The sequence below is a fragment of the Spermophilus citellus genome (assembly GCF_964194105.1).
Source record: "Spermophilus citellus genome assembly, chromosome: 16".
Lineage (NCBI taxonomy): Eukaryota > Metazoa > Chordata > Mammalia > Rodentia > Sciuridae > Spermophilus > Spermophilus citellus.
This window is the reverse complement of record NC_138196.1, coordinates 79372758-79398062: the sequence shown is the minus strand read 5'-3', so window position 1 is coordinate 79398062 and position 25305 is coordinate 79372758. Positions and strand designations below refer to the sequence as shown.

Below are 25305 nucleotides of genomic sequence, written 5' to 3'. Positions count from 1 at the left end.
TTATGTGTCACAGGTCAAGAAATAATATCCTTCTTTTGGTCCTGAAAACTATTTAAAATGTCAAACCAACCATAGCCCCCCTAAAAGTTTTTAAAAGAAAATCTATTTTATATACAAGATGTGCAAGCACTTAAGCCCTGAGCCACCTCTCCTTCTCTGTCTGTGGGTGCTAGTGCCATTGATGGGAGCTGCGGTGTTTTGAGACCAGAGCCACAGTATTTCAGTGGAAAACCAGCAAATAAATTATTTTTTTATTCTGTGGAAATTTGAAAATTCAAAGAGCATATAATAAACACGTGTAACACATTGTGGGTCTTGGTTTAGCTGCTTCAAACCCAGTTGCATAGTTTAATAGACCTGAATTGTGAAGAATGAATTCATACAGTCCTTTGAAATAGACCTCCTAGATGTTGATTTCTGACTAACTTTTCCTAATATTTAGCATGTACTTACAGATAGTCCTAATTTTTCTTTTGAACAATATAACTGAATATGAATTGTTAAAATCACATGTAAAACTTTGTGGAACTTTGCTATATAAAGCATGGAGATTTGCACCAGATTTTTCTTGTGTTTCTGGTCTGTTTACTCATTGGCTAATGTAGGAGGTTTCATTGACCTTCAGAAACTAACAGAATGCATTGTTTGTTTTGGAGGAGAGGAGGAAGATATTGATTTGTGTAATGTTCCCCTCTAAATTTAAGTGTGAGAATAGGAAAAGAGGTAGTTTTCATGCTTTTTCGATTCCGGTGGGCATCTTGCATTTCCAACTTTGCTGTGTCTTTTTTTGTGTGTCTTCTGTCTTTTCCCAAATAAAATGCTGCATGTGAGGCGGTGGAGTTAAAAGCCAAGTCAGGGGAGCACGGGGCTGCCTCAAGGCGTCAGCCCAGTTGAAACAGAGGACCCTGTCATACTGGGGCTGATATTGTAAACATCTTTCAGAAGGAGCATTTTTCATGAAGAGGGGGAAAGACCTTGCTGTTTCTGGAGCACCTACTGGCTGATTGGATAGGGGCTCTGTGGGGACAGGGCAGAAGTGTAAGACGATCCCATGAAGATAGCCGGAAGTGGCGTCTCTTTCTCCGGGCACTGCAGACCAGCTGGACCAGGAAGTAAACTTTCCCACCTACCCATTTGAATCTAGGAAGTCGGATGCGGTGGAAATGGACGAGATGATGGCGGCCATGGTGTTGACATCGCTGTCCTGCAGCCCGGTTGTGCAGAGTCCTCCTGGGGCGGAGGCCAACTTCTCTGGTGAGCAAACAGAGGCGGAAGGGTCTGGGCATGCAGAGGCTGGTGACTGACACCAGTGCTCTGAGTAGCTAGCTGGTCACAGTTGGCTTGGCAGTAGGATTTCCGGAGGCCCTTCAGACTGCCTGAGTGCCACTGAGTCAGAAGCTTCTGTCCTTTTCCCTCAGTTTCCTCATCTGGCAGAAGCTTCCTGGTGCACTGTGGAGATGATTGAGCTCAGCACTGAGCCAACTGGCCACTGGAGTAAGTTCTGCTGTGGCATTAAGTGAGTGTGGCACTTTGATGGGGGCCTGAACAAGGCCAGTAGACGAATATTTCGTTCACAGAGGTAGAAATATGCTAAACAGTCCCCTTATGGCCTCAAGAAAATTCATGCTGCTTTTCCAAGTGCCTAATTCAGCCTTGCAAATTAGTGTGGGCCTACAGGTCAAGGACCAGGAATCAGTGAGCTGAAGTCTCAGCTAAATCTCATTGCTTCATAAAAACCAATGGTATGACTTCAGACTTACAAATTAAAACAAAATTCTGGCTGCAACCTCAGAATACTTTCTCAGTGATACGAGGGGAAGAAAGATTGCATCAGTTTTTTGACAAGACCAGTAGGGAATCTGAAGTTTTCTTGGAAATTTGTTATAGAGCTGGCCTACCTTACACCCAGGGAAGGACTTTTTCATCTATGTGACCTAACTGAATAGCAAGCTGCTTAAAACTTAGGGGAATGTAGAGTTAGCCCTAAGCATGTACCAGTAGGAAAGTGCCCATTACATGTGTTCCTCGCATTTAGTCTCCCTAGATAGGAAGTAAATATGAAGGACAAATTGTTTTTTTTCACCCAAAGCCTGTTGGAAGGTGTCTCTGCACTCTGAGGACACCTAGAGGTGAAGCTCAGTAGTGCATGTCTGCTTGATGAGCAAAACCCAGAGGAGGGAAGTCAATTAGTTTTTAGGAAGTCCTGCAAACCTGGGTGTTTTAGTCAGCTTTTTCACTGCTGTGACTAAAGGTTCTGACTAGAACAAGTATAACGGAGGAAAAGTTTATGTGAGGGCTCACGAATTCAGAGGTCTTAGCCCACAGAAGGCTGGTTCCATTTCTATGGGGCTCAAGATGAGGCTGAACATCATGGTGGAGTGTGTGGCAGAGGGAGCAGCTCACGTCGTGGTGATCAAGAAGCAGAGAGAGAGTGACTCCACTTGCCAGATACAAATATATATACCAAAGCCACGCCCCAGTGCCCACCTCCTCCACCCACACCCTGCCAATTCACACTGATTAGGCTAAAGCTGTCACCCAATCATTTCTCCTCCAAACCTTCTTGCATTGTCTCACATGTGAGCTTTCAGGGGACACCTCACATCTAAAGCATAACACTGGGAGATCTGGGAGGTTGGATCAACAGATCCAGGAAAATGCCCTGAAGGAAAAGAAAACTACCAACTCCAACTCCCATCAGAAGTGTGTGTATGCACTCACACACGCTCATCCTCCCACGTGCATATCACCAATCACCTGCCTGAATCCTGTTAGCTACAGTCCCTTTTTGACAAAACTTTTCATTGTCTTTTAAAGATTTCCATTCAAACATATTTCTTTTTTTAAATGTTTATTTTTTAGTTGGTCACAATATCTTTATTTATTTTTATGTGGTACTGAGGATCGAACCCAGGGCCTCACACGTGCTAGGCGAGCGCTCTACCACTGAGCCACAACCCCAACCCTGTCAAAAATACTTCTGATCTTATAATTGAACTTATAAAAGTAAGTAAGTCTTCCTTGGCAATTAATTATTTGAAGTTTGTAAAGTGAGGTACACACAACAACCCAACCCCCCCAAAAAAACTGCATTAATTATGAGTACTATTTGCACAAAAACCACCTGCATCCTTTGGTCTATGTATTGTTAGGATGGTGCTCTGAGTGTGTATACACAGGGGATTGTGAGTATTTTTCTTTTTTTTTTCCTACGGTACTAGGGATTGAACCCAGGGTCTTGTGGATGCTAGACATGTGCTCTGCCACTAAGCTACATCTCCAGCCCATAAGTATTTCTTAAAATGTCACTGCAGTGCATTTGCAAAGGAGTACTTTGTTCTCATGGTATAGAATATTTATCTGGTATCGCTTCCTTAGAAAAACTTCTGAGAAAGAGCTTGTTGCTGGCTGACCCCTTTGTCCCTAGTGCTGGTCATCCTAGATGTAGTATTCTGCTCCCTGCCCTCCTCTCCCTGATAGATTACCTGATTGGAAGGCATTTTTCAGGACTAGAGCAAAACAGACGCCCCTCGTGCACCCCCCCTCCACCCCGTGCTCCTCAGCCATGCATCGTCTCCCCTGTTGTCTCAGGGAGGTGACATTTAGGATGATCTTCCTGGACTCGTGTTCCTCAGCCAGGCTGGAGGCAGGAGAGGCCCCCCCCTGCTTTTTAGCATATACAGTGAAAAATGAATTGTAACCCAGTCTCTTTCTATTAATCCTGCACAAAAGGAAGTTACAGTGTGCATCTGCTGGTCAGGGATGACCGATGTGGCTGTGGCAGAAAGTGTCCAACAGGTTAGACCAGTTCTACCAGTAGAAATTGCTGCAGTGAATGGACCTGCTCCCTAACTTTTGCTGCAGGCCTGAAAAGGACTTTCTGTTTTGATTTGTTTTTTCTTTGTGCCTGGGAACAAGCCCTGAGGTCCTCTCTCATCTTCTTTCATCTGGCCAGCCTCCCGTGTGGTCTCGGGTGACCCGTGGAAGGAGAGCGGCGATGTGTCAGACAGTGGCAGCAGCACCACCAGCGGGCACTGGAGCGGGAGCAGCGGCATCTCCACCCCTTCGCCGCCGCACCCCCAGGCCAGCCCCAAGTATTTGGGGGATGCCTTTGGTTCTCCCCAAACTGATCATGGCTTTGAGACCGATCCTGACCCTTTCCTGTTGGATGAACCAGCTCCACGCAAAAGGAAGGTAGGTGTCTGGCGAGCAGGAAGGGCCATCTCTGGAGCAGCAGGGACCCACAGGCCCCAGATGGTCACCACTCCTCCCTCTACAGTTCTCCTTTGCTGTGTCTGCTAATTTGTGGTGTTCCTGGGACCGGCTCCTTCTCTTGGATACCACTTTTTCTTTTTAGCCTCTACCCCAGTCCCTGCCTTCTTCCCCGTCCTCCTACAGAGGGCCATGCAGCAGAGGGCCCCACGGGGTGAGGATGAACGAGGGGGTGGTGGGGAAGTGTGCCAGGTACCCAGACTTCCTTTTTTCCCCTAGAACTCTGTGAAGGTGATGTACAAGTGCCTGTGGCCCAACTGTGGCAAAGTTCTGCGCTCGATCGTGGGCATCAAGCGACACGTCAAAGCCCTCCACCTGGGGTAGGTACGGAACTCAGGGCCTCTTGCCTATGGTGCCATTCAGGTCTCCCTCCACCCGGATACTTCCCCAAGACCCAGAGCCCAGGTGCTTTCAAGGAAATGACTTGCTGGGAAACCCCTGTACTGACCCCTGGCTGCTGTCAGGATGATGTCCTTGTTGGGGAGGACAGTCCCTCACTTCCTGGTGAATGTCCATGCTATTTGTGGAACCGAGCCCTGCCTGCCTTACGGATCTGTCTCATGCCCCATGTAGGAAGCAAGATGTTTTAGTTCTGGGTAGAAATAGGGTAATTTGGTCCATTCACTGATGGACCCTGTAGCCAAGACATGGAGTGGTCAATGCTGTACCTGCTTCCCCCTGGGAGTTGAGTCTCCATCAGCACTGAGGTGGCACCAGGATCTTGACTCTGTGCAGAGCCAGCCTAGCGACTGCCCTGGCAGGAACTGACTCAGTGTTAGGGAGTGTGCTGCGGGCAGCGCTCGGAGTGGGTGTGCGTATGTGCTCTGTGAGGGTGAGCCTTTGTGCCCAGAAAAACAGTTTCTGCTGATGTGTGAACATGTGGTCCCTGGTGACACTTGTTGGGAACAGGGTGTCTGGGCATTCTCTTGGGCTCCTTCTCTGACTTGCTGGGTAGCCCCAGGCAGTGGCTTCCCTCTTACACCTTGGTTTCCGCTGGCTGCGAAGGAGGGCTGCATGTCCCCGATGATGACCTCATCTCCTTCTGCACAGGGACACTGTGGACTCTGACCAGTTCAAGCGGGAGGAGGATTTCTACTACACAGAGGTGCAGATGAAGGAGGAGTCTGCTGTGGCTGCAGCAGTCCCCTCTGCCCCTGGGACTCCCACCGCTGAGCCAGCTCCCACCCCTCGAGTGACCAGCCCATCCCTTGCCACTCTTCCACTGCCTCTGTCCAAAGCCCAGACCTCTGGCCCGGAACACTCTGGTCTGGAGTCTCCTCTGCCCTCGGGTGCTCTCAGCAAGTCAGCTCCTGGCTCCTTCTGGCACATTCAGGCTGACCATGCATACCAGGTATGGAGCGGCGGCTCTCAGGGGTTCAGCCTTGGGTCCCAGCCAGTCACTGGCCAGCCGAATCACAGGCCCCTGACCCCCCTGATTGAAGACTGAGCACTTGGACCACATTGCTAATCTTCTACAAAAAAGGAAATGAATCTGACATCACTGTTAGTAAAAGTGGGGATTCCTAGACCTCTCCCATCAGTCATTGTCAGGAGTGGTCCTGAGGAACCCAGCGGAATCTCTGCGTGACCAGGCTGATGGATTTGGGCTGGGGTGTCCTCCCATTGCTGGTTTATTTATTTATTTTTTGTGGTATTGGGGATTGAACCCAGGGCCTTGCACATGCTAGGCAAGTGCTCTACCACTGAGCCACATCCGCAGTCCCACATCTCTGGTTTAAAAGGTGATGCAGTAGTGTCTTTGGACTTCTTGGGTGGTAAATCTTTGATTTCTACAGTTATGTTAATCCAACAACCCTATTTTGAATACCTGCTGTGTGTCAAACATTGGGCTGAGTCAGCCTTTAGAAAGAATCAGACACAGTCCCCACCCTGTGGAGTGTGTGCTATAGCTGGTGAGGAAATGTGTGGAACCTGGCTGATTATAATAAGGAGGCCAGCACTATTTACTGGAGGCAAAAGAAGTCATTGTGTATAGAGGAGGGATCACACTGTTATGCTGAAGCAGGTAGGAAAGTTGTCACAGGGAGGTGACTTTAGGATGATCTTCCTGCACACAGTAGGTATGTATGCAGGTTCCTGTGTGTTGGTTTAACAATCTTTCTGTGCCCACAGCTTGGTCTTTTTAGACTCTGGACCAATTTGCAAGTTAGTAATTAAAAAGTAGTTCTTCCAATCAGAAAACTTAAAAAAAAATACACTGGTTCTTCTTCTCATTGAGCAAGTAGCCACTTTGCTATTTCACCTTTGGCCAGTGTCCAGCTCTAGCTGACCCTGTGGTGCCTGGACAGTGTGTCTGGTATTTTTACAAGGGTCTCTAAACCGGACATCCCTGACCACGTAGTTACCTGGTGACTCGGTGTTGTATTCCACCTGTTCCTCCCACACTCAGATGTTTTAGACTTTTCTTGGCAACTGCCGGTGGCATATTCTTGGTAGGTGATCTAACTGAGAAGTTAGTGCCCTGCGGGATTGAATAACCTACCTGGCAGGTAACCAGCTCTGAGACGAGGGCTCCAAAGCAAGGCTGGAGCCTGGTACCAAGGATACTACTTCGAAGAGCTGGGTGCTCTGAGCTTGCTCCGGGGAGGACCCCTCTGGTGTGCCCCAGGACATCTTCCCAGTCACCTCACGCAGGCAGAGGCGCACTTTCTGCTGTGGAACGTGACAGGCACGCTGGGCAGACCGGGGACTTTCTGAGCTGGAACCCCAGTTGACGACTCCTTGTCCTCACAGGCTCTGCCATCCTTCCAGATCCCCGTCTCTCCCCACATCTACACCAGCATCAGCTGGGCTGCTGCCCCTGCCGCTGCCTCCCCGCTCTCTCCGGTGAGTGACCTTCAGCACTCTGGGCACGGGTACAAGGCCAGAGCTCTTGCACACACCCACAGGGCTGCTGGCCATCTCTTTAGTACACAGTCCATGGTGGGGGTTGTCACTGGGCCTCTGGACCCCAAACTTTGTGAAGCTCTCCACGTGTCGTCCCTCCCCCACCCAGTATTCCTCAGCTGGTCATAGTCCATCTCAGAAGGCTGGGGTCAGTTCGCTGCCTCTGAGTGTTGGTGCTTGTTAGGGTTTTAATGCCAAGAGGAGAGGAACGGGGAGAATGTGGGACAGTCAGAAGATGGCTTTGTGAGCTCTGTGTGGCTGATCAGAAATCTCCAGGCCTGTGTGGACCAGCACCTTCGGTCGCTACATCTGGACTAAATGAACCATAAGTTGTTGACACGACATGTGCCGGGCTCTAGTCTCAAGTACGCGCCACAGGGAGGTGTCACACTTTGCAAAATCCAGTTGCTAGAAGGTGCTGTTGAGGCAGCAGGACGCCCTCACTTGTTCCACGTGTGGGAACTCTGTCTAAATCCTCTCCGCTGCAGCCTCCCCCAGCCTACCCTTGGCTGCTGTGAGCCTCTCTACCCGCAGCGCCCTTCCAGAGGAGGCCTTGTGCCTCCTGTGTTGGCACTGGCTGTGGGGTCCAGCAGTGCACCCAGGGGCTCAGGAAGTGTGGCCTTCTGTCTTAGAGGATGCCCTTGTGCTCACAGCCTGTCCTTACGGCCCCCTTCCTCATGCCCAGGTTCGGAGCCGGTCACTCAGCTTCAGCGAGCCGCAGCCTCCACCTGCAGCAAAGTCTCACCTGATTGTCACCTCTCCACCCCGGGCTCAGGGCAGTGCCAGGTGAGATGTCTGCTGCTGTACTCTGCCTTTTTTTTGTTTTGTTTTTTTTTGGTAATACGGATTGAACCCAAGGGTCCTTAACCACTGAGCTACATCTATGTCCTTTGTTTCATTTTGTCTAGAGTTAGGGCCTTGCTGAGTTGCTTAGGGCCTCAGTGAGTTGCTGAGGCTGGCTTTGCACTCGCAGTCCTCCTGCCTCAGCCTGAGCCACTGGGATAATAGACGTGTGTCCCCACGCCTGGCTGGTTTTTGGTTTTTGTTCCCCGTCTCCTCATAGTGTGGAGCCTGAGTTCAACCGACGGTAGTTAGTAGGATCGGTCCCCAGAGGGGATCCCGGGTGGAGGACACACTGGAAGGGCTGGCTTCTGACACCTGAGCCTCTGACCCGTCGGGCCTTTGGGGGGCACCCCTCCAGCCTCTGCTTGTTTGCCCAGCTTCCTGCTTGGTGCCGTCCAGGCCTGTGACTCTGATTTGTTTTTTCTTTTGACAGGAAAGCCCGTGGGGAGGCCAAGAAGTGCCGCAAGGTGTACGGCATCGAGCACCGGGACCAGTGGTGCACGGCCTGCCGGTGGAAGAAGGCCTGCCAGCGCTTCCTGGACTGAGCCGCCAGCCACTCTGCTCCGGCCCTGCCCCGAAGCCCGATGGCAGTCGGCCTTGGGGGAAGCAGAGACGTGCAGAGCCCGAGCGGGTGGTTCCCACTCTGTTGGCTCAAGTGTAACACTTAAAACACTTTCTCCCCCTTGTGGGAACGTTTTATTTTTAAAAAAAGAAGCGAAAATATTTTTTCCCCTAAAATAGGAGAGAGCCAAGACTGACGAAGGGTATTCTGCAGCGAACCAGAGACCAAAGAATTACTAGTCCCTCCCACCTGCCCTGTCCCGGGGCACTGGTTTGTACTGGACTGTGTGTCCTGTTTCCTGCCGAGTTGGTGGATCCTTTGTTTTCTCAACTTTTCCAGAAAGGACTGTGAGCAAGATGAATTTCTTTTTCCTAAAAAATGAGGAAGTTTCTGGCTGGGGGTGACATGAGGCAGGAGGACCACAGGTGGGGTGGGCGGCAGACGTGTGCCTCCTGGGGGGTGGCTCCTCTTCTCTGTCTGAACAGCTTTTGGAAGGAAGAGGAAAACCCTTCAAAGGTGACAGCATTTGAATCTGGGTTTCCTCAGAGGTGGGGCTGCCTCTCAACAAGAGCTACATGACTTCTTTTCAAAGCCCAGACGAGTCTGCTTTTAAAGACGGTCCTCAAATCGCTGAGCCCAGGCTGATGGTTTCTGAGATGGGGCGGTTCAACACCACCTTGACCATCCTTCTGTGTCCTGGAGGAAGTGCTAGAGGTCTCAGTGTCCGGGGAACTGTCCTTACCTGAACAAAGCCCCCTGAGGTCCTTCCCTCCCGTGGGGAAGGACAGGCCAGAACCGTTGACTCTCATCTGGTTCATTCGGAATTCATCTGGTTCATTCGGAAGCCCTTTCTGTGGGTGGCCCTGAGAAACTCTGGAGGCGCTCTCGTCTCTGGGCTTCACCAGGGCTTTCCCCGTTTTTGCGTGGAAGGCAGGGTGAAGAAGGTCAAGGCGAGTCCTTGTGGGAGTGAGATTCGGGAAGTCCAAGAGGAAGGCAGGGGTGGTTAGCCGTTCCTGCCGTTTCGGCCCTTGGTGTCTCTAGAGGCTGCAGGGCTTTGGGGGAGAGGGTTGCAGAGGTCAGTCTGCCAGGCTGTTCTTGTTGAGGGCAGAGATGGAGGGAGTTGAGTGCCAACTAAGGATGAATGGAGGCGGAGTGGGCCAAGCCCTGACGTTGTCTGAGTCTCTCCTTCCTCCCAGCCGACTTGGCTGCAATGCTTGTGGCCTGCTGAACATGGCCACTCGGGGCCCGGCTGTCTCAGACATGAGTCCTGGACCGATGTCCCGGGTGTCACAGGCTTAGGGAGTCCCACCAATCCACCTCTCCTGAGCCTGAGCAGCAGTGTCCACCTTTGATTATCATTGAGACTGTCCTCTTCGTCCCAGGTGAAAACACCTGGCTGCTGACGCTCTGTTTGGTGGCTTCACGTGGGAAATAAACGTCTGTTTTTCAATCTGAGACACATGGAGCATCACCAAACCTGCAAGCCTAAGAATAGGGGTGTGATGTGGTGAAGGGTGTAGTGGCCTGGGCTGATGACAGAAGGGACAGACCCTCTTATGCGAGAGTGTCTTTGGTGGGGGTGGGGATATATTTTTATATTTTAGGAGAAAGATGTATATGGGATTCTGTTTCTTGGTGAAGCTTGAAACCAGGTCAGCCAGAGGTGGCCCAGGCTCTTGTGTCTCTTCGACTGCACGTAGAGTTAAGAGCTGATGGCCTTCTTGCCTCACTTCCCACCTTGTCCCTCTTCAGATCTTACTGGGGAAGGGAGCATGGGGGCGTGTGGACACATGGGGACTGTGCAGGAGCCCCCCCCCCCCTTAAACCCCGGCTCGTGCTGAGTCTCACCGTCAGCAGAGCTGTTTTGATCCCTGCCTCCATTTGGACCTTGGAGATAAAAACTGGATACAAAGATGTTCTCCATGTGAGGCCGGTTTCTCATGCCGTGGGTACCCAAGACAGAAAAGGAGGAGAGAGAGAGAAGGAATTGATGGGACACTTTAAAAGCAGAGGTGGCTTTCTTGTTCTTGTTCTTTATCTCCTTTCCACGCGGCCTCCCTATTGCATTGGCTCCTTCCCCCTTTGCGGTGGCGCGGGCCCCCTTGGCCCTCCGTCCACCCACTTCTCTGTCTTGTTGCTCTTATGTTGGTTCCTGACGTGCGGCTTGTCCTTGGGGTTGCTCCGCTTGTCTCTCCTGGGAGGGTGGGGGTGGCTGGTGAGTCAACCTGGCGATCTCTCCCTGCTTCCCAGCCCCCTGGGCCACAGAATCTGGCTGGAGGAAGGTGCCGCAGGTGTGCATTTGAAAGTAACAGGACTCATCTGCAAAGCAGTTATCTAAGGAAAGTGTCCAGTGACGTTCCCCGTATTCGGGTTCTCTTTGAGGTGCCTTCAGAGCCGGGGCTGTGTTTGGAGCAGCCTCAGTGAGGCTGGGTGTCCGCCATGTGTGTTCAGTGCAGAGTCCAGACCCTGTCTGCGGTCAGGGCACGGCTCAGGTGGAGGGTCAAAGGACTCTCAAGTAACACAGCTTAGAGTTAACGAGGTGACTTTTAACCCCTCTCTGAAGGCCATCGTGTAATCTCAAACGAGTTGTGAGCAGTCAGTGACTTTTTGAAGGACAGTATCGGATATGGGAACTCTGTTGGAAGAAGTCTGTCCTGTTCCTTTCTGGTCATTCCAGGTTCTGACTTCACCAGGGGTAAAAAGAAAAAAAAAAAGGGAGATAAATCCCATTTGTGAATTGTTTTATTGGCACCCCCCGCCCCCTGCCCAGCTGTCTTCCAAGTATTATTTTTACTGTTAAAATTTTTTTAAAAAAATGTGAAATGTAATGTTTTTACAGCAACAATATGAAATATATTTTATAAGGAATAAAATGGTACATTGTCTGACTTGGTGTGTTTTTTCTTCCTCCTGCTCCTATAAAGAGTAAGCGTCTCAGAGTCCTTGGTGTTAGTGCTAGCATGTCGCCCTCTGGAACAGTAGGTAACATTTGCCAGGAACTGGGCCAGCTGCTTGTGCGAGGGTGTTGCTGTTGCTGCTACTTTACAAACGAGGAGAGGGAGGCACCAAGCCTAAATATCTTGCCCAGATCACAGATGGGGAGATAATGGCACCAGGGCTGTGATCCAGGCAGCAACTATTTTGAACTGCTCATGTTGACAAAGGGAATATATTCTGGACCATATTCCCAAGTGTGTTGAGGAAGGGGCTTGGGATATAGGAGAAAATAAGTCTAATACCCTAAGTATTAGTCATCTTTTCCTTACTATAATGAAATATCCTAACTTTATAAAGGAAGAAAGGTTTATTTAGCTCACAGTTTGGGGGACTGAAAATCCAAACTTCCTGGTCAAGCTCTTGCAGGGCACCCCTTGGCTGTTTGCATGATGGCAGATGGCAATGATGGCAGCTCCTGTAAGACAGAGAGATGGATCACATTGGGAAAACAGGAAGCCAGAGAGGCTGGAGTCCCCGAGTCCCTTCCTAGGACACACCTAGGGCCCTCTGCTGGGTACCACCTCCCAGTTGCCCCATTGAGGACCACACATCCAACATAGGCACCTTTGAGGGACATATTCAGACATGTCCAAAGAATAGCACTCTACTCTGAGCACGGTCTGCCTGCTAAAGTCATAGATTCTGAGTGCTGTGGAGGCCCACAGGCTGGCAAAGCCGGCCTCGGTGGGCAGGGGTTTGAAGCAGAAAAATATCCCACCCAGGGACTGGTTTATGCATTTGAGGCTTGGTGATGGGGGTCTTTGTGGTGGCATTAGGGGGACCTCTAGCTTTCCAGCTCCTGGTGGGGTCCACAGGAGACACCAGAACAAAGTTGGGAAGTGGGAAGGGGAGAGAAGCAGGGGTACCAAACTGCACGGCTCCCCGTGCGTGAATGACTGTTTTCTGCTGCAAGCTCCAGAGAGATGCACTTAGGAGTTCTAGAACTCCCTTACCCCAGCTTACCCTAGCTCCCGACAGGCCTTACCATCTGCTGACTTCCTGTACCTCTTGCTGTGGTCTGAGTGTTGAATTTAATAGCGAATGTAAGGATCTTATTAGGAGGTGGGGCCTCTTAGAGGCAATTAGGTCCTGGCTGCAGCCTCATGAGTGGACTGTGGTTAGTTCCTGTGGTTGTGGGCTCCTGATGAACAGGGAAGTTCCCCCTGCCTCTGTCTTGCGTTTCCTGCTGCCATGTTAGGATGCAGCCTGTGTGGCCCCTTGTCTTGGACTTCCCAGCCTCCAGAACTGTAAGCCAAATAAACCCCATAATGTTCTCAGTTTGTGGTAGTTTGCCCTCCATATCTGTGGGTTCCGCATCTGAAGATTCAACCAACTGCAGGCTGAAAACATTTTTAAAAAATTGCATCTGTACTGCCGGCGTGGTGGCGCACACCCGTAATCATAGTGGCTCTGGAGGCTGAGGCAGGAGGATGAGGATCACGATTTCAAAGCCAGCCTCAGCAAAAGTGAGGCGCTAAGAAACTCATTGAGACCCTGTCTCTAAATAAAAAAAGAAATACAAAATAGGGCCGGTGATGTGGCTCAGTGGTCGAGGTCCCCTGAGTTCAATCCCTGGTATCTGCCACCCCCTGCCCCCCACAAATTGCATCTGTACTGAACATGTACAGACTTCTTATTATTCCCCAAACAATACAACTCTGCAACTATTTACACAGCCTTTACGTTGTATTAGGAATTATCAGTGGAGACAATTTAAAGCATATTGGAGGTTTTGTGTAGGTTTTTATGCAGATATATCACTTTTTGTAGGGAACTTGAGCATCCTTGGGTTTTGGTATCCACAAAGGGTCCTGAAACCAGTCCCCTGTGGGTACTGAGGGACAACTAATTGTATCTTCTTATAGGGGCAAAACCCAGACGAGGACCTGCTTTCTGCCTTTGTAGATGTTCAGTTACTGGGTGCTCCCCATGTTTCCTGGCCGGGTTCTGACAGTCGCACACTTCACCATGTTTAGTGTTAAGTGGGAGACAAAAGTAGCTTTGGCAGGATTTGCATCACCTGGAACTTGCTAAAAATGCAAGTTTCCATCTACTCAGAAACCAGGCTGCACCCCAGCAGCCTGGACCCCTCCTGGTGCAGATGCACACAGGTCTGGAGAACCCTTGGCCCTTTGTCCCTCCTGCCTGTACCTTCACACGGCTGTGTGCCTCAGTTCCCACCGTTGGCACAGTACCCTGGGGCTGCTTTTGCTAGTGCCTCTTGCCCTACTTTAGAGGATGCAGAACTGTGAGCTTCTGCCTCTGTCTCCTGGGAGAGGCGGCTCCTATAGTGTGTTGCGGAGTCTGTGCTTCTTAGTCATGTCACTTAAAAACAGCAAACCAGTTTATCAACCATTTGCTCAGTAGAAGTTTAATGGAGAAATAGTTGTTTCCAACAATCAGTCAAAAAGAACAGCTCTTTTACAAACAAGTTATGGCAGTGATGAGTCAAAGCCCCAGAACTGATTCCATATTCCTCTCACCCGGCGCTAGAAGGCCAAGAGGTGGGTGAGGAGGAAAGATGGGGCCATTAGAATGTAGCTGGAGGAGTTACAAAAATACACTCTGATGGAGCATCAAGGAGGGCCGGGCGGTGGTGAAACATGCCGTGGGGAGGGGAGACGGCCGGGCGGGAGGAGCTGGAGGCAAAGCCCGCGGGTCGGGGTGCTCAGCGCCTGGGAGATGAAGGAATCCTGATTCCCAGCCGGCAGGTCTGGGGCTGGACACATGCTCTTTTGGGGATCACCTGGACGCCTGGGGAGACAGAAATGACGAAAATGGCAAACCTGATGGTTTTCTTGTCCCTTTGATCCTATTTGCCCAAATGACTAGAGCCATCAAAAGGAGGCCAGGGAGAGCAATCAACCCAATTCTTAGGGTCCCAAGGTTCCTAATGCCCTCCACAGGCCGCTCCCGTCCTCCCACCTGAGTCCACGGGTAGGACTCATAAAGGGAGGTCAGTGGCATAGTGAAAGGCATAGTGACAAGCCCCCTACCCTGAAACTCCTCCTCCCTGGTATTCGGAATGCATGCTCAATTGTGTCCTCATCTGAGGTTCTCTTACAGGACAAGTGCTCTTTAAGCCTGATGTCACTCATAACTGGCCACCAATGAATCTGCTAATTTCCCACTGTCTAAAGGGTCAAGTCCTGAGGCGGTGGAAAAGAGTCAAAGGCCTAGGGTCAGGGGAGGGGAAGGGAATCCCCGAGACCAGTTGTCCCTTTGCACCTTGCTGTCTAGGGCAGGGCCTGCTTCCTAACGCCTGCCTTCTAGGACCCCACTGCACTTTTCGAATAGGCTCCTAATCCCATTCAGGGTTCAGGAGCCCCATTCTCTCCCACTGGATGTCTTAGAAGTCAAGAACAATTTTGGCAATGGAAGTCGGCCAAGATGGTGGACTCTATCACACACAGGCCAGGTTGGGGTGCCTGTGGATAAAAACAAGACTCCAGCTGCCTGTTTTGACTTGTAAAACGTGTCCATTCTGCACTCGGCAGCTGTTCCCCTGCAGAAATAAGAAACAGGGCTGTACAAGGAGAAAAGACAGCCATCACTAACGCCCAAATGAGCTGGTAAAGTTGCCAGATCTCTATCAAGGACTTTGCAAAGCAGTGGACAGAAGTTGGTTACCAGCTTTAGTTTAGCTCCTCAGTTGGAAGGACAATAGAAAAGCTGATCGCCTGGGTAGTTCCTTTCTTTTCTTTCTTTCTTTTTTCTTTTTCTTTTTTTTAACCAAATAAATTGATTCCTGCTAACAGGACTGATTTAAACTGTCTAGGTAAGAAGAAATGTTATGATGGTTCAGAATTAGATATGGGCTTTGGTGTCCCTGAAGAGCCACTTTAAAGAATGTCTTTAAGATTTCTAAGAATACAATAATCCATGCTTCTTCTGAAAGATTTGTCATTAGATTCTGTGCAAATACAGCTTAGAAAGAAACATAATTCTTGTGAACTGTTCAGGAGTATGACTTTGAACACAGTGCAGGTCTACTCTGCACCTTGGGAGATTAGTACTTCTGGTAACTAAGCATGCCAGCCTTCTTCTCACAACTTGTAATACATGTGTCCATATGGGGATGGGCTGGTTGCAAACAAGCTGGCTACCAGCAAAGATCCATGTAGTTTGCTGCTGCGCCATAGATTAACATATGGATTAACATACATTGAAGGAAGAAGATTATTGATACGGCTAGTTCTTTGCTTTAGGCCAAGTTTCTAGGCTGTTTAAGAAGGCATGTGGGACTCTGTACATGATCAGATTCCCATACACAAATTAAGGCACCTGGTCAAGATTTTTCTTAAAATTTCAGAAAATTCTACTGTGCTAGTTCCCGGAGACACTCAAAGTTATGTATTTGTTAATGGGCCCAAAGGGTTGAGTTTGGAATGACTGGGCAATTAATTAGGACTTTGGTGTATGTTATCCAATATGTATTATATTTACTTAGATGAGCATGCCCGGGGTGAAAAAGAGAGAACAAGGGAGAAAGGAGAGAAACAAAAATAAACAAAACAAAAAAATGGTACCCTACAAAGAAGCAAATTGGAGGAAGGAAGAGACATCCGTGAGTCCATATTGTACAGACTAAGAGCTCAGTTTGGGCCAAATTCTAGAGGTCCTGCTTGGTGATGATGCCAATGACCACATTTTCCAGGCAAGGTGATAGGGTGGACAAATGGCTTACGAAGAAAGAAAAGCAGAAAGCATTAACTCCTGGTTCTAACAAGAAATCCTTGGCAGGGGAAATGGGAAAGTTTGATGGTTTTCATGGAGTCAACACAGATACCTTGAGACAGTGTCAAGGAAAGGGAGAGACGTAAGCCATCTCTGAAGGTGAAACAGCGACATCACATCCACAGGAATCGGCCTCTGAATGGCTAAGAGTAGGTTCAGCTATTGGTTTCTAGAGATAGTCTCTGAGGAAAGGTGAGCTGAATGGTTGCTATGGCAACTGGATAAGAGAATCGGTCCACTTATCTGTCCCCATAGTAACTAAGCTCCTGGAGAGCTATAGAGGAATTAGTTATCTTAACATACTACTATTATCCCCATGGTAACCAATCTCCAAATGGGAGTGGTCAGCCTCAAGCAGCAATCTTAGGAAAATCTTTGCTCCCCAGGAAAAGGGTGGGCAGGAGGCAGGGAGGTGAATTTCCCTCTCAAGCCTCAAGTCTCCCAGGAGCTGGAGTCTTGGAGTGTGTGTGTGTGTGTGTGTGAGTGTGAGTGTGTGTGTGTGTGTGTGTGTGTGTGGTGCTGATGTGCTTCTGGGCCTGGGGGAAGGCTAAGACATTTGGGTGTGTGGGGTCTCTTCTTGCCCCCAGCTCATCGGTGCCCAACTCACTCATGGGTTGCAGTGGCCAGTGCAGCTGGGAGGGGCTCCCCTTCCGGCTACACATTACCATTCTGGTGCAGGGTGCGCCGACGCTGGCTGGACTGCATGCTCAGGACCAGGTACTGCCTCATGAACTCACTGAACCGCTTCTGGTTGGCCAGCTTCCGGGCTGACTTCCGGGCCCCGGTGAAGCCCCCAAACCTCTTCTGCAGCTGCTTCTGTTCTGCCTCGCCAGCCTCGTCCACGCCAGGCTCTGTCTCTTTCTGTGCTTGGAACAGGCTCCGGACACGGGGCATCCGCTTCAGGTGCTGCATCTCCGAGGCTCTTGGCTGGTAAAGAGCAGCGGTCACGTGCTCTGGGTCAGCAGGGCTGAGCTGCCAGGGGCCCCTGGCCATGATCTTGGTGCATGGAGTCCAGAGAGGGCTGGGGAAGATCTTCTCTTCACACTCGAAAATGCACACCTGCAAAAACGGGGGAGGAGGGGACGAAGGGAAAAAGAAACAGGAACCTCTGTGAGTTCAAGGTGAGGGAGGAGCTGAGTCCCTGGGTCATCTGTGTCGGCACCGATGCAAACGCTTCTGAAGCATCATTTCTCAAGAACTATGCAGTAGTGTATGTAAAGTATTTTTTTTTTAAGGTTCATAGAATTTAAGAATTGCAAAGAAACACAGCACCATTTGGCCCAGTTCCATCATTTTACCAACAAAGAAATCAGGGATCAGAGGTGAGGCTGACTCACTCCAGGTTAATAGTAAGTTAACACAGAATAAAGGCACCCCAAACTACGCCCTACTATATCCTTAGTCAGGTTTTCAGAGCCAAGCACAGCTGGTGAGCATCAGATAAAAGAAGAACTTTAAAAAAAAAGTGTATTTTTTTTTAGTTGTAGATGGACACAGTACCTTTATTTTATTTTGTTTTATTTTTATGTGTCTCGGACCTAGTGCCTCACGCGTGCTAGGCAAGCGCTCTACCACTGAGTCACAACCCCAGCCCCATAAAAAAGAACTTTATTTCCTTCTCTTATCAGGCTTGGGGAAGATCAGATTGGTTAAGGAAATTGGGGATGTGAAAGTAAGTAGTTAAATCTGCTCGTGTGTTTTAAGCTCACTGTGTAGCGATCAGCCCTGGTGCTGTTGATTTTCCATGCTCTACAGTAGCCACCTCTAGCTGTACGTCATCTGTGGCAGGTGAGTGTCAAGGGCCTTTTGTATGGGGCAGGTGGGCATGAGTGGAAGGTGGGGAAGGGATGCCATCATCGGATAGGAGCCAGGCAGACCCTCCAGCAACCCTCTGCTGCTGTTCTGCCTCCCCAAGCATCATGGCCTCTGGTGGAGGCCACCAGCCTGACCATGACACCTGACTAGGCTTCCTGCCTGGTCCTGACCTTGGCCCACCCTCCTGCCTTCCTGTCTCTGGTTGGGTCTCCTAGAAGTCTTTGGCTCCAACTCTTCTTCCTACTTGGTGTTTTGGCTTCACCCCTAATTCTCTTCCTTATGTTTCTGGCCTTAGAGAAAACACCCTTCAGCCCATATTTGACACGGTGAGCAAGCAGGCAGTTGGGCAGCCCTCAGCTGACTATTATGGAGCTTGGGCCTGGCTCCCTGGGCACCTTCAGGGGCAGAGGTTGCTAACTCCCCACCTGGATCCATCTCCTTTCTCCATTACTAACAGAACACTGTTTTCTTCCTGAAGGCAACAGATAAGTTTTGAATCTTCCCTACAGAATGAGGAGACCAGCAGCAAGAATGGAAATGATCAGATGCAGCCTCCAGTAAAGCAGGGCTGACTGAGCTGGGAAGAACTTCCCCTTCTCCCCTTCCTCCAGCTTCAGGTTTGCAATGTGGACACCTTGGCTGGTTCTCAGCTGTCCATCTTGAAACCATGGGGTGATGTGGAGGGTGGAGTCATAGGCAGGGGAAGCCATAGGCAGGCAGAGCAGAAAGACGCAGGAGCTGGAGCTGTCCTGTTAGCCCTGGAATCCCTTCCGTATGAGGAACCAACTCTCTCTCTTATTTAGGCCACTGCTACTTTAGGTCTTTGGTACTAGCAGGTGAATTCAATTTCTAATTGATCTTTTCCCCACCTGAGTCTGCCCTTCTGCGTGGTTTCCCTGTCTCTCCCTGGATGGTTCCTTATTCCCCAGTTGACAGACATGTAAACCCTGGGCATATCTTCACCTCTCTCATCCCACCTCCGTCTGCTTAGTAACTCAGGTCGGCTTCTCCTCTCCATTCCCTCTGAGGGCACAGTGGCTCCTTAGCTGAGCTCTCCATCTCTATCCTTACCACCCGAGTCCATTTTAGGTCCCTGGAGAATACTCTTCCTGAGAAATAACTCTAATCACAACTCGTTCACAACTGTCTGATATTTTGTAAATGAAATAGCTCCAGACTCCGGGTCAGTCCCTCTAGCACCTGGCCCAGCCCACACCTTGCTTCCAATTCCTCCCATGCACATGCCCCCAGGTACATAGGGCTGCTCCTACTGCCTTTAGACACTGGAATGATTTCCTTCCATCCATCCCTTGGGACCCAGCCACAATCCAGTGCTGCCCCTCTATGATACCTTCTTCTAGGTACTGTACCTGGAAGAATTGCTCATTCCTTCCTCCGTGTTCCCATCAAAAATTCTTAATTCTTAATTTTAATGCTTAATATAAATAATTGCAATATCTCCTGAGGCCGAGTATAACAAGTGAGGGGCCACATCTCGCTTATATTGAAGTGCCTTTAGGAGTCTTCACCTTTTATTAAATAGTAGACATTCTAGCACCTGGAGACATTTTGGTCGTCATTATGTGTGTGTCTGCTAGCGCCACCTAGAGGCCAAGCATGAGTAAAACTCCTTCAATGCAGAGAATGGTTCCTGTTAAGGTTTGGATGTGAGGTGTCCCCCAAAAGCTTCCATGTAAGACAATGCAAGAAGGTTTAAAGGAAATTTGATGGGGTTGTGGGAGTCTTAACCCAATCAGTGAATTAATCCTCTGGCAGGGATTAACTGAATGGTAACTGAAGGCAGGTAATGTGTGGCTAGAGGAGGTGGCCTTGGGGGCGTGGCTTTGGAGTCTATATTTTATATCTGGAGAGTGGAGTCTCTTCTCGCGCTGCTTTCTGATCATCATGTGAGCTGCTTCCCTCTGCCACACTTCCTCCATGATGTTCAGCCTCACCTTGAGCCCTGAGGAATGGAGCTGGCTATCTACAGACTGAGACCTCTGAAACCTTGAGCCCCTAGATAAACTTTTCCTCCTCTACGGTTGTTCTGGTCTGGTCTTTTAGTCACAACAGTGAAGAAACTCACTAAAACAGTTCCCCACAAGTGGAACTCAATGGTGAATTTGAAAATCCCTGCTCTACTATATCCGTGGGAAAGCAGGGACGTGTGGATAGCATCACAAAAGTGTGAGGGGCGCGCTTGGCCTGTTCCTCTCAGAGTAGGACCCCAAATGCTTATTGAATTGTGCTGCTCCTTCCGTGAACAGACACAGGTGGGAGAGATAAGTCTAGATACGACTAGATCTGCTGTGAGCTCCTGGATTTGTAAGCCCAGATGGCAATTAGATTTGGTGTCAATCAGAGAAAATGAAATTTTATGATCAAACCAGATGCCACAGTCCATATGCAGACTGGACACTGTTAGGTAAATTAGATGCTAACCAAGTCATCCCAATTCTTGATTTAGGAGAAGGTTTGGGGCCAAATAGGAGGGATCCAAATTCACAACAGCATTTGTAGCACCAGATGGGCATATGAGCTGAATGCCTAACCCTGTGGTCTGGGGGCCTCACCAGCCGCTTTCCAGAGATGGGTTAATGGCCTATTAAGTGAGCTGGATGCATTTTCCAAGCCCATGCTGATGACATTGCTATATTAAGCCAAAGTTTGCATGAGCATCTGGAGTCCCAGATTGGTGCCAAATTGATCTGCAAAGCGAGCTTGTGAGGAGACAGAGCAAAGGGCCATTTGGATGTCTGGATCAGAGATGAGGGTACAGGTTGGGAATGTAGTTCAGTGGTAGAGCACTTGCCTAACATGTGTGAGGCCTTTGGTTCCATCTCTAGCATATAAATAAATAAATAAAGATAGATTAGGGTAAAAGTGAGGAACACACACAGGAGCTCTCTGGAAGGAAAAGAAGAAGGTCACAGAGACAGTCTAGCTCCTGCCATGAGCTAGACTTCAACCACTTCTGTCCAAGAGATATTTGGTAGCTACTTGCTCTAGGAGGCTTTGCTAGAATATTCCAGGGATAACACTGGTAGGGCAGCAGAGGCACAGCCAACAAGAAGACCACACAAAGAACAAATCATCTCCTAAGGATGTTCATCCCATGAAGAGAGGTCCACCAGAAAGTGGTTTGTTTTGCAATAGGGTTTTATGAAGTTTTAAATATATTTCCCCAGACTGTTCCTCGGGGGCAGGGGTTAGTTGCATTATTTTTCATTTCTAAAACAACTCAATGAATCTACTTTTTTTCTTCATGAATTGACATGATTAGGTAAAAGGCCAAGACGTTGCAATGGGTTTGGGTGTGTGAGTCATTTACCAACCAAAATTATAGTCTAACAAAAAAGCCAGCCATTCTTGGACCAACTACCAGGAATAGAAATAGAAAAATTTCTGATGAAGCCAAAAGTCCAAAGGATCCTGGGAAGAGCTCAGAATTATATAATCTGATGGAGAGACCGTGAGGTGACCCTTGCTGAAATGAGTTCCCCCATCATTCAGAGTGGACACACTCAAAGATTGCCAGGTTTGGGAATGAGATGTGCTGTCCTGTGTTCTTGGCATTTCATTAAACTTAAGAATAGATTAAAAGTGGACACAAACTAGAAACGAAAATAAGTGGGCAGCCAGGTTGGTGGGGCAGGGGGGCACAGACACGCTGAAGCATCTGTCCTTGCTTGTGAGACATCTGTTGTTTCATTTTCTGACTAGTTTCAAAGAAGTAAAGCTATGAGTGATTCTAGACCCCGAAGATCTGAGATGCAATGAAGAGATGGAAACAGGCTCCATATTCTTCATGGTCTCTTAAGTCAGAACTCCACACTGGATGTGCCCACCAGGACTAAGTGTCCTAGAATCTGTTTCCAGGGGACATTTTACACAGCAGCCTCTGTGCCACCCACCAGGCCATGTGCTGGGAAACTCAGATCTGTTGGCACAGAGAGCTCACACCTGGGGGTCAGAGCTAGACCTGCAGGTGCCAGTAACAACCGGAACCCACTGGGTTGGGGTTTGCAGCCAAGCACAGCTGGTGAGCATCACCCAGAAAGAAGAACTTTATTTCCTTCTCTCATCAGGCTTGGGGAAGATCAGATTGGTTAAGGAAATTGGGGATGTGAAAGTAAGTAGTTAAATCTGCTCGTGTGTTTTAAGCTCACTGTGTAGCGATCAGCCCTGGTGCTGTTGATTTTCCATGCTCTACAGTAGCCACCTCTAGCTGTACATCATCTGTGGCAGGTGAGTGTCAAGGGCCTTTGGTATGGGGCAGGTGGGCATGAGTGGAAGGTGGGGAAGGGATGCCATCTTCGGATAGGAGCCAGGCAGACCCTCCAGCAACCCTCTGCTGCTGTTCTGCCTCCCCAAGCATCATGGCCTCTGGTGGAGGCCACCAGCCTGACCATGACACCTGACTAGGCTTCCTGCCTGGTCCTGACCTTCCTGTCTCTGGCTGGGTCTCCTAGAAGTCTCTGGCTCCAACTTTTCTTCCTTCTTGGTGTTTTGGCTTCACCCCTAAATCTCCTCCTCATGTTTCTGGCCTTAGTCAGAGGAAAACCCACCTCAAGGCCACCTCACCAGGCTGAGTCAGCACAGTGTTCTCCTCCGAGGTGAGACAATCTGGGCTCTGAGGTGTGAGCAGGCTTTATCAAAAGGGGAGGGAGGAGATGGCAGGGAAGGGAAGGCAGGATGTCCCAGGAGCTGTGGAAAGTGACCGGTAATGGTAATGTGGGGCTGAGCCTGGAGAGAGGTAATGGTAATGTGGGGCTGAGCCTGGAGAGAGGTGGTCAGGTGACCTGGACCTTTGGGAGTTACCTGCAGCCTGGGGGGACCAGGAGGTGGGGACTAAGGTGGGACCCTAGAGGGAGGGAGGAGCCGGGAAGCGGGCCATCGGGCAATTCCTTGTGATTATCAAGTGGAGAGAGGAAGAGGAGGCAGGCTAGGAGGTGGGATAAGGAGAGTCAGAGCAGGGAGGAGGCTCGTGAAGGAGGCCCGACAAGAGACAATGGGCGGAGCCGGACCATGGGCAAGGTCAGTCTCTGAGGAAAACCTGATGGATGAGAAGGAGGAGGAATGAAGGTGAGTCCCCTGGGCTGCTCTGTGGCTCTTACTGGTCAGAAACAGCCTTGGCCTGGGGCCAGAGGAGCTGGAGCTGAGAGCAGGCCCATGATAGTCCAGCACGCTTGCACATTTGCCCCAGGAACAGTAGCTGCTTTTGATTGTTTTGAAAGGCTGAGGGGTTTGGCAGCTTGAAAGATGCTTAATTGACTTCAAAGGAAGCGGTAATTGAATTATGCTGGTGTTAACAGGAGAGGAATAACTCTCTAAGTCAGAGGAGGCGAGAAATTAGTTTAATGGATAATAGCTTAACCTTGGATTTGCACCACAAGTTGGAAATCTAAAATATATCAGAACATTTCAGATCACTGAATGGTCACTGTAGAATGGTCTGCAGGGTCAACAATGGAGGGCATGTTCACTAGGCAGGGAAGGGTTAAACAAGCTGAGCTACATTCACAAAAAGAAATAACTTCATGACATGGGAGCACCATCCTGGTGGACTATAGTAAATGGGGGAAAGATGCAATCCTTTCTCTGCTGGGATTAATGGTGATTTAGATTTTATTTTTTAATACTTTTCCAAATTTGCCAAATTCTCTGAAATAAGAAGGCATCATTACACTCATACGTTGCTGGTGGGACTGCAAATTGGTGCAGCCACTCTGGAAAGCAGTATGGAGATTCCTCAGAAAACTTGGAATGGAACCACCATTTGACCCAGTTATCCCACCCCTCACTATATGCAAAGGACTTAAAATCAGCAGACTACAGTGACATGGCCATATCAATGTTTATAGCAGCTCAATTCACAATAGCTGAGCTATGAAACCAACCTAGGTGTCCTTCAACAGATGAATGGGTAAAGAAAATGTGGTACATACACACAATGGAATATTACTAAGTCATAAAGAAGAATGAAATGATGATATTTGTCAGTAAATGGATGGAACTGGAGACTATCATGCTAAGTGAAATAAGCCAGTCCCCAAAAGACCAAAGGCCAAATGTTCTCTCTGATATGTGGGTAAGTCACAGTGAGCAGAACTGGGGGGTGAGGGAGAATAGAAATTCACTGGATTAGACAGAGGGGAATGAAGGGAAGGGTGGGGGGATGGGAATGGGAAAGACAGTAGAATGAATTGGACATAAATTTCCTACGTTCATGAATACACAACTGTGTAACTCCACATCATGTACAACCACAAAAATGGGAACTTATACTCCATATTTGTATGATGTGTTGGAATGTAGTCTACTGCTATGTAGAACTAAAAAGAACAAATAGAACAACTTAAAAAAATGCATTACTTTAATATTGGGCACAGTAGGGCAGTATGAGCAGGGGTGTGAGTGTGTGTGGTGCTGGGGATGGAACCCAGGGCCTTGCACAGGCTCAGCAAGTGCTCTACCACTGACTACACCACAACCTGTTTTACTTTTGAGACAGGGTCTTGCTAAGTCGCCCAGGCTGACCTCCAGCTTGTAATCCTCCTGCCTCGGCCTCCGGAGCAGCTGTGATTACAGGTGTGTGCTGTGGCACCCAGCAATCAGCAGGTCTTTATTTGAAGGTGCTAAGGTGGAAAGGTCATGGGGTTCCTGGCTGGAAAGTGTCCACATCTGTTTCCTCCTGGTGACATGACACTGGGCAAGTTCTGTCCTCTGGGAGAGGCTTGAGATTCTCACCCAGGGTCTGCTTTCCAGTGGACAGAAGGAGATGGAGGGGGAGAAGGTGGCTTCTCCACCTCCTGGACCTACCTCCAGGTTGAAGCCGTCCAGAGCTGGGTGGAGCTTCTCCCGGCAGGTGAGACAGTCCCTCGGACAACTGCTGAACACGCTGGAGAGGAGGCTGAGCAGCAGGAGGTCACAAAGCATGATTTTCATGGTGCAGATGCAGGAAGCAAGATGCTAAAACACACGAGGGGGTGGCGATTAGTACAGCCATTGGGGAGGCCAGCTGGCCGGGGCGGGGCGTCCTAACCCAGGGGATGCAGGAAAGTCACCCCCAGTGGGAATAGTGCCGGGATCTGAGATTCATCTTCTAGGAGGGAGCAGATGTCAGGGGGTGCCCGTGTCTGGTCCTGTCATCCAGGACTAATGTCCCTGCA

The 25305-nt window shown here is 49.4% G+C and overlaps 2 protein-coding genes across 4 annotated transcripts in view; one reads left to right on the top strand and one right to left on the bottom strand.

Annotated features, from left to right (window-relative positions):
• Positions 1 to 10401, top strand: part of ZNF395 (zinc finger protein 395) — a 35406-nt gene extending 25005 nt beyond the window's left edge. Inside the window, exons 4-11 of one of the 2 annotated variants that reach the window (XM_081269907.1) lie at positions 1145 to 1254; positions 3956 to 4194; positions 4492 to 4592; positions 5323 to 5623; positions 7027 to 7119; positions 7865 to 7965; positions 8456 to 9615; positions 9665 to 10401. In XM_081269907.1, coding sequence (XP_081126033.1) covers positions 1145 to 1254; positions 3956 to 4194; positions 4492 to 4592; positions 5323 to 5623; positions 7027 to 7119; positions 7865 to 7965; positions 8456 to 8567 — 1057 coding nt within the window. In that variant the 3' untranslated portion in view covers positions 8568 to 9615; positions 9665 to 10401. The other variant, XM_081269906.1, reaches the window with a different exon arrangement.
• A 3808-nt stretch (positions 10402 to 14209) lies between these two features.
• PNOC (prepronociceptin) lies at positions 14210 to 25099 on the bottom strand. 2 transcript variants are annotated; one of them, XM_081269587.1, is made up of 3 exons: positions 24956 to 25099; positions 16984 to 17377; positions 14210 to 14335 (listed from the first exon to the last, which is right to left on the bottom strand). In XM_081269587.1, the coding sequence occupies exons 1-3, from the start codon at positions 25079 to 25081 to the stop codon at positions 14250 to 14252; spliced, it is 606 nt and encodes a 201-aa protein (XP_081125713.1). In that variant the 5' UTR covers positions 25082 to 25099; the 3' UTR covers positions 14210 to 14249. The 2 variants fall into 2 exon arrangements, with proteins under 2 accessions (XP_081125713.1, XP_081125714.1); XM_081269588.1 differs by having other exon boundaries at positions 14227 to 14335; positions 16926 to 17377.
• Between the last annotated feature and the right edge of the window lie 206 nt (positions 25100 to 25305).

Excerpts from the sequence above, each read along its gene's own strand:
- PNOC (XM_081269587.1), bottom strand. The coding sequence starts at position 25,081 with ATGAAAATCATGCTTTGTGACCTCCTGCTGCTCAGCCTCCTCTCCAGC. Across the intron at positions 17,378-24,955 it reads TGGACGGCTTCAACCTGGAG|GTGTGCATTTTCGAGTGTGA; the intron begins GTAGGTCCAGGA and ends CCGTTTTTGCAG. Across the intron at positions 14,336-16,983 it reads GCGCACCCTGCACCAGAATG|GCGTCCAGGTGATCCCCAAA; the intron begins GTAATGTGTAGC and ends CTGTCTCCCCAG.